The 8,069-nt window shown below is 33.5% G+C and overlaps 1 protein-coding gene across 1 annotated transcript; it reads right to left on the reverse strand.

Annotated features, from left to right (window-relative positions):
• Positions 1 to 389: 389 nt before the first annotated feature.
• LOC123209389 (GTPase LSG1-2-like) lies at positions 390 to 5,982 on the reverse strand. The gene is made up of 6 exons (XM_044627428.1): positions 5,559 to 5,982; positions 5,281 to 5,466; positions 5,090 to 5,183; positions 3,859 to 3,915; positions 1,944 to 2,023; positions 390 to 1,850 (listed from the first exon to the last, which is right to left on the reverse strand). The coding sequence occupies exons 1-6, from the start codon at positions 5,765 to 5,767 to the stop codon at positions 701 to 703; spliced, it is 1,776 nt and encodes a 591-aa protein (XP_044483363.1). The 5' UTR covers positions 5,768 to 5,982; the 3' UTR covers positions 390 to 700.
• Between the last annotated feature and the right edge of the window lie 2,087 nt (positions 5,983 to 8,069).

An 8,069-nucleotide genomic window follows, 5' to 3' on the forward strand; every position in this document is an offset into this window, starting at 1 on the left:
TTGTTGCTCGTGGACATAGCTCAAGATTCAACTCTCCTAATTATTCATTTTTGTGAATAGATGAAACTAAATTCATAATATCATATCTATTATTTAATATATGTGCAATGTTATGTATACCAATTTTTGATATACAATTCATGTATACAAATGATATACCATTATGTAATTGATATGCAATTCAAAATGTGCACATGTAAAGTTGCTCTATGCTCAAACTCCTTATTGGCAACTCTGAAAAACTTTTTCAATTTAGTTATAAATTACTATTTTACACCTAAGGATTATGAAGTTCCCACCCACGGAATACGAAATGTAAAATATTAATTTAACAAAAAAAAAGTCGGAACTCATTAGAATCATGGTTCATAAAATTGAATAATCGGTGATTTTACTTAAAAAGGGGCTCACTTTGGCATTCATAGGCAGATTTTTGGTACAAACAACAAGAAAATGGGCTAATTTATGTGTTTATAATCCAGAACTAAAACACACACACCCCTGGAATCATCTTCTAAACAGATCACTGGACTTCTACTGCATTAATGCTTATTTTGCATATATTTCTGAAAAAACAATACTCTATATATATATGCGCGCATATAAATAGCCAAGTACTCAATTTGAAGTCATAAAAACGCACCTTGTGAGTGGTGAAGCACACTCAAACAAGACAAGACATTGGTACTGAATTTAAGTTTCATCCAGCCTTCATAGGACCTGTATTCGCTGGCTTCTGGAAAACTCTTACTACTGGCATTCCATCATCATCATCATTTCCAACCCTCCATGACCGATCTTTTTTCCTCTGTGGCTTCTTGTGGTGTTTATGGGATGCATTGGGCTTCTTAACAGCTGCCTTCTTTGAAGCAAGCCCGTTTGCCAAGTCAAATGAGTTGAGATGATCCAGCACGTCTTCGAGTACAGGTGCACTTTCAAAATCTGTACTTTCAAAATCATGGTCATTTCCTGGAGAATCTTCAATATCAGATTCATCTGACTCTTGAATGTCAGACAAGCTGGGTCCTTGAGTATCTTCCATATTATTTTCCTCACCAGACATTCCAGGGGGCATTTGATAATGGGGTAGCTTCCCATGAAGAAAATCTTTCAAAATTTGGCGGGCTGCCCTTGTTTCATCGGGCAGTCCACTTGAAGCAACATATCCACGAGAGGCACAATAAGTCCTCAAAAGTTCTATGGCCAGGGGAGGCCGAGACTGTGGTTCATATGGCTTGGGCCTCGGCAAATTTATTTTGTACACATTCTCAATCACATGTCTTGGGACTCTGTTGGCCACAACCTGCACAGCCTTTCTGTGCTCAGTCATCCGATCAATTGGCAGCACCCCCGATGCAATCATATCATATCTTGAGCTTGAGAAGGAAGGGAACACCAATCCAGGGCAGTCACATAGCGTCAGCTCATCAGAAATTATCAATGTTTGGAAATGCTTTGTTTTCCCTGGTGTAGAGGTGACACCTGTCCGTTTCTGGCCAACCAGAGCATTGATTGTTGAGCTTTTCCCTACATTAGGATACCCAACAAATCCCACAACTACGTTCTTTGGTGCTGGATTTCCACTGAGAGATTGAGCATTAGATGTTCCTGTACTACTGCACCTTGATTTCCTTCTCATTTTGACAATCTCTTCTGCTTCAGACTGTAAACGGACCAAAAGCTCTTCCCTACCATATATTTTTGTATCAGGGTCATCCACCTTTTGGTGGGTATCCTGAGTCCTCCATGGGCCACTGATTGTTTTTCCCTCCAGAGCTGCAGAAGCAGCTTTAGCCGACCAAAACACGAAAAGAATTTCATGATCTCGAAAATACTTAGCCCATTTTTCCCTGAAAGAAAGCCAAGTGACAGAAAATTTTAACAGGTTGCAACATAGGAGAATTTAATGGCCGCAACAAAGATTTTAAAGTCCAGATATTAACCTTACAGAAAACGGTAAAAGGTCTGCCTTGTTCACCAAAAGCAGTGTCCTCTTATATGCATCAATCTCTCGTGCATATGCCTGCATCACAACAAACAAATGTCAAAATCATATATTATACTGCTGTTTAAGAAAAAAACATGCAATCAAACCCTTGCACTCTAAGAAAAACTGGAGATTTACTTTATTTTTCAATATGGCTCCACATAGCATCTACTAGGTTATGTAGAAGTTCCAAGACACCAAACTACTTAAAAGAAGAAAAGAATATAGCAGATTTTACCCAAACATTGAGGTTCCATTCACAAATTATTATTTTCTTTAAAAAATGTCATTTGAATTGAATTATGTATTCACATGTGATAAATCTTTGACAAGCTTAGCAAGCTCCTGTGTATAATCTTCATAGACACTTGTGTAAAACCACATTTAGAGCTCCTCCGCAAAATCAAGGGATGATACTGCATCTTCAGCTATCACAATATATTAACACCACTCAAGCTTCATTTTGTACACGAAAAGAATAAAAAAATTTTTATGCTTCTCGCACTAAACTAGTATTCAAAAAATGATTGACCCAGCTATCCAACCTGTTAGATCCTCCCCCTTTGAGACACTCAAATTTAAGGAGGCATGTACGCAAGATTAAATTAAGATTGAGAGTCAGCCAATTCCCTTAAGATTTAATTGCCATGCATCTATGCCAATAAGACTTCTCTTACACTAGTTTGAGAATAGAGAATGCAACTGGTTAACGCTGAGATCTGGGCCCATTTAAACTTTTATTAATTGACATTCTAATGTTTTCTATCTTAATACTAACATTTTAATCTAAACCTTTCAGACCAACCATTATGATAATGATAATAGCTTAAAAAAATTTTGGTTGCCAGGAGGTCATACCTCCCAGAAGAGAAGGAAAAACTACAGTTACTCTATTTCTCAATGATCTACCACAAGAGACCTTAATTTTCAAGATAAGTTGCAAGACGGCAGCCTAATAAAATATGAGGAGAAAGTTAACAAATTCAAAATCAACAAAACAAAATAACACTAATTACTTTCAAGCCAGATTAAGAAACTGAAGGAAATTACTTATAAGTTGAGTATGAACATATGAAAGCATGACATGTGGAAGATAGGTGATCCACAAAATAAAAGAGTCATTTATAATCTTCATAATTAATGTATTTATATAATAAAAGAAATTGAATTATATAAAATATAGCCTCAGACAGGTTGGAGAATATAAAATACTAGAGTAAGGGCAAACTTAAGGAAACAGTTGGTACCATAACATTCAATAGTGATCAATGAAATCATTATCTAGAAAAGTTGGTGAAAGAGACACTGTGAGAGTTTATCAAATCATCAAGAGATTGAGATAAACAAATCGTTTTGAAAAACAAGAGTCCTAGTATGGTTCCATTCTGTTACTTTATACATGTTCATAACCTGAAAACTCACATTGCTGTCACAACAGGCATGCAACCTCCATATGTGTAGTTTGAATGTCATCACCTCCATTGACCATATACAATACACAGGGCAATGAAAGTGAAATCTGTTGTTAACCAAAACAAAATACTATTCACTTGGAAAAACAATTTTTTTCTTCTATATTAACTTTTTAACAAAACTAAGCCACTGCACATACATGTAGCCACATCTACAGCGTTAGCTTCAGAAAATTTTCCCCATAGCTAACATCCACAACACTAATTTTACCAATTAAATATACAGTATAATTTCTCAAACTATTACGTAACATGTTTTAGCTAACATACTTGATCAGAGATATAAATAAAGATGGCTTTTACAGGAAAAAAGAATGAAGCCTAAGAGAACAAATTTCAAGGGAATGCTTAAAGCTACACCATAAGTATTCTTAGAATCACAAAAGAGAAATACATTACCTCAAGATCTGGGCAACGGTAAAACAGTGGGTCTCGTGCATCAACAACCATCACAATCTGAAAATAACAAATTGTAATCAAAATATGACAATATGAATCAGATAGCATAACAGAAAAAATTAACGATTTTGAATATAAGGACACACTACAAAGAAGGAAATTTCAAGAGCACTTAAAGCTTCAATTGAAAAAATGCTTAACTAAAACACATCATAACTACGTAAATACAAGTGTTATACCACAGTCATAACAATATCTTATCAGCGATTTCTGTGACCAATAACATTACAATATTAAAAAAAATTATAGTTAGCCAACAAAGGTCAGTGTTAAAAAGGTGAGCCATCTGTCAAGCCCAAAATAGAACATATCTTCAAGTGCATGCAATATTAGGCACTCAGAGGCACCTAAGCTTCTTTGTTGAAGAAAAAGATCTCACCAAACAGAATTACAATATGAGAAAAAAAATTCTCCAATGAAACTAAAGAAGAAGTCATAAGTAAAAGTGGCCATGATTATTTCACTACAATCCCATATTCTGTCATAGTTTACCCAAAAAGTTTTAAAAAAATTAAAAAAAAAAAAAAACCTGCTATCAACCTCAAAATAAGATGATCCCTATCCCTTGTACATAATTATGTTAAATGAACTGTAATAAGAATACTTATGATGACACCATAATAAAAAACCCTATCCACTGGTGATATAAAGGACCTTTTTCCAAGATATTCTGAAATCAGGTCAGAGTAACAAGTCCAGATGATAGTTAAAGAAGGTCACTGAAGGTACATGTAAATATGCATAAACACAAACTGTGATGTCAAAATCTATTACAATCAACTAAAATAATTGATCCCCATTATTATTACTGAGGCATTAATCTTGATATGCATGTTAGAATGAATGCAAGATTTTCTATCATTATCTTTCCCCTAACTATAGAAAAAACTATAAATATGCCTTCATATTTTCTCTCTAGATGTTGAAAGCCTTCAATGACAACTATCAAAGGTTCACTCCAAGTTTTCCAATCCCTAGACATAAATGTCTCCTATGCATCTTTTCACACACTCAACAGGAGAAACTTAGTCCAAAATGATACTACCATATTTCAATATCCACACATTCAACCGCAGAAAAATAACGGTACAGCACATGTAAAGTAGAAGAGATAACTTTTCAATGGTAAAATAAAGTTTGCGTTACAGCATTAATAAACAATGAGTCTTACCAAATCACTACGTTCAAGCACCCGCCAAAGTTGTCTCCAAATATCAAGGTTTTTCTCAAATGGAGTAAGAACAAGCTTCTCATTTTCCTCCAGCCTGAAGCAAACGCAATTCCAATAAACATAAGGAAGAAAACTACATAGAATAAATTAATTAGTTAACTTGTAAAGAACTAATTAACCAAGCAGAAAACCTTGCAAGACTTCGCCGCCAAACCAAAAAAGCTTGTTTTTCATTATCATCAAGCTCTTCTACAGACATTCCTGCATTCCATGGCGGCCTACGTGGCACTCGTAAACTGCTGGCATGCGAAGCCTCCTCTTCCTTCCTCTCCTCCATCGTCAGCATTTCGCTTCTACCACTACTAGACCCCGTGTCTCTGGTACATTCATAATTCATTCATGTATTTATTCATTCATATAAAATTAATTGCAATCTCGTGAATTAATTTTGAAATCAACAAAGACTCACAAATTAATAGGCTCAATAGGAACAGGATAGGCCTGGGCCTCCTCGTTGTGTTGAATGACGGCGTCGATGTCGCTGATATCAGTAACCGATTCCAGAACCTTCTTATTCAGGTTCCTGTAGTATTTGCCCTTCTCTTTGGATTGTTGAATCATTTGGTTGTGGTGCTTCACTAGGGCTCTGCCTAGCCCTGTCTTCTCATTCTTTCCCATCCTCTTTTTTCTTATTCAAGAATCAAACTCTCAATCAAATAAACCAAAACCCTAGTTAAAAGATTCAGATTCGTGAAAAAAGATGAAAATAATTAATATAATTCTGAAAAATATTTTAATATCAGAAGCTCTTGGCGGTGGAGAGTTCAAATGCTTTTTGGTAATCGTTTAAAACCGATTGACTAACAGCACCGGGAGGGGGAAACAATTGCAAAACTTTTCTGAAGCTTCATAAAACGACGTATCATATACTGAGTATACAAGAATAATTTTAAATTAATTTTTGTATAATTATTGATATTTACAAACCAAAAACATATTAATTTTTAATATAAAAATTGATATTTATAAATTATAATAAAATAATGAACATAATTACATAAAATATGTGTGGGTGTAAAAGAGTATATGCGGATGCAAAAGAGCGTGTGTGGGTGCAAAAAGTACGAACAATGTGAGTGTGTGCAAAAGAGTGCATAAAAATATAAATAGATATGTAAAAATACATACAAATACGTACAATGTATATATATAAAAGGGATGCGAAGAAGTGCAAAGGGCTGTGCGCATTTCTTCCCGCCCGTTATTTGTATAATTATATATATATATATATATATATATATATATATATATATATATAAAATAGGTGCGAGGAAGTGTGCTCATCCCTTCGTATTTCTTCGCACCCCTTTTATATATATACATTGTACGCATTTGTATATATTTTTACATATTTGTTTATATTTTCATGTACTTGTTCACACCTGCACCCTTTCAGATAACTGCACACCCTTTTAGAAAAACATGCATCCTTTTAGATAATTGTACACCGTTTTGGAAAAACTCATAGTCTTTCAAAAAATAGACACCCTTTTGCTCATTTTCACACTCTTTTGAAAAACTGTGCACCCTTTCGAAAAAACGTAAACCCTTTCGCTCATTTTCGCATCCTTTCGAAAAAACAAGCACTCTTTTGCAATCAAGCTATGTAAACATCAACTAATTATATAAGAAATTAACTTGTTTTTTATTTGTAAATTTTAATAATTATAGAAAAATTAATCTGTATATTCTCAAAAATCAGATTTTTTAGTAAAAATTACCCTGAATACGAAGAAATAGGACAAAGAGTATTCTTGGAATAAAAAGTATAGTTTGTTTAAAAAGGTAAAATTACTAAAATTTTGCTGAAAAAAGTTTACGCGGCTAATTTGGTTTCTATTTTAATAAATTTCCCAAAAAACCGATATACTGAAAGTATGAAAAAATTATGTGTTATGATGGGAAATAGGAAGACTAAGCACTGTATAGGTATACATAGGGGTAGGTTCATTATAAAGGAACTCAAAAAAATTTTTTTTAGGTTATATTTCAAAATATCCAACCATGGATAGGGTTTTTGTAGGTGTTTGTATCCAAAATATTTTTTGTTACAACTTTTTATTGAATTGTTATATTGTTTTAATCAGAGGAATGAAAAAAAAAAAAAATTTTGTTACATTTAAAAAATCCTTGTATATTTTGAGATATAACAAAAAAATATTTTTTGAATTCTTGCTAACAATAACAAAACCGTAAGTTATTGTTCCATAGTTTTAACAAAAAAAATTTGCTTTTCTTGCTTACCCCTGTATTGCATTTACCCATCCTATCACATATTGCACCTACCCTGTGCCTACCTATCTTACCCTACAAAATTTTTCTAGATTTTCATAGTTTTAATTTTGTCAGCTATTCGACCACAAAAATATGAATATGACTTAATTTCATGTAAAATAACCAATCCTTTAACTAAGTTAACTACAAAACAACAACATGAATAAATACATAACAAATTAACAATTAATATCACAACATAAAGGGCATTTCATTATCTAGGCATTTTGTAATGCTAATACGTAAGGTATTTCTATCTTTTCCTCATGTTTACTTTTGTATATGTCAATTGTTGGACTCATGTACGATCATACATAGTTAGAGTTTATGCTCGTATATGCATGGATAACGGTAGGATGGTTATTTTGTGAGCAATTTATAAATTGATTAAGTATTGGACAATGTACGACCGTACATATAAAGGATGCACACTTGTACGCCTATGTTAAGGTGCATACACTCGTTTGTCTAGCAATATACGGTCGTATGTGAAGTTCATGTTCTGGATAAAGGCAGTTTTTAATTATTTTGAATCATGGTTTTGCCATAAAACTACAAATATGCCTATGCATAAGGGTTGCATGATCGTACATAATATTTTCAGTGCAATGTAAAAAGACGCACAATGCCTTATTTGCATTACTTC

Source organism: Mangifera indica, chromosome 2, assembly GCF_011075055.1.
Source record: "Mangifera indica cultivar Alphonso chromosome 2, CATAS_Mindica_2.1, whole genome shotgun sequence".
In the NCBI taxonomy this organism is placed as follows: domain Eukaryota; kingdom Viridiplantae; phylum Streptophyta; class Magnoliopsida; order Sapindales; family Anacardiaceae; genus Mangifera; species Mangifera indica.

Excerpts from the sequence above, each read along its gene's own strand:
- LOC123209389 (XM_044627428.1), bottom strand. The coding sequence starts at position 5,767 with ATGGGAAAGAATGAGAAGACAGGGCTAGGCAGAGCCCTAGTGAAGCAC. Across the intron at positions 5,184-5,280 it reads TGGCGGCGAAGTCTTGCAAG|GCTGGAGGAAAATGAGAAGC; the intron begins GTTTTCTGCTTG and ends CGTTTGCTTCAG. Across the intron at positions 1,851-1,943 it reads CTTTTACCGTTTTCTGTAAG|GGAAAAATGGGCTAAGTATT; the intron begins GTTAATATCTGG and ends GCTTTCTTTCAG.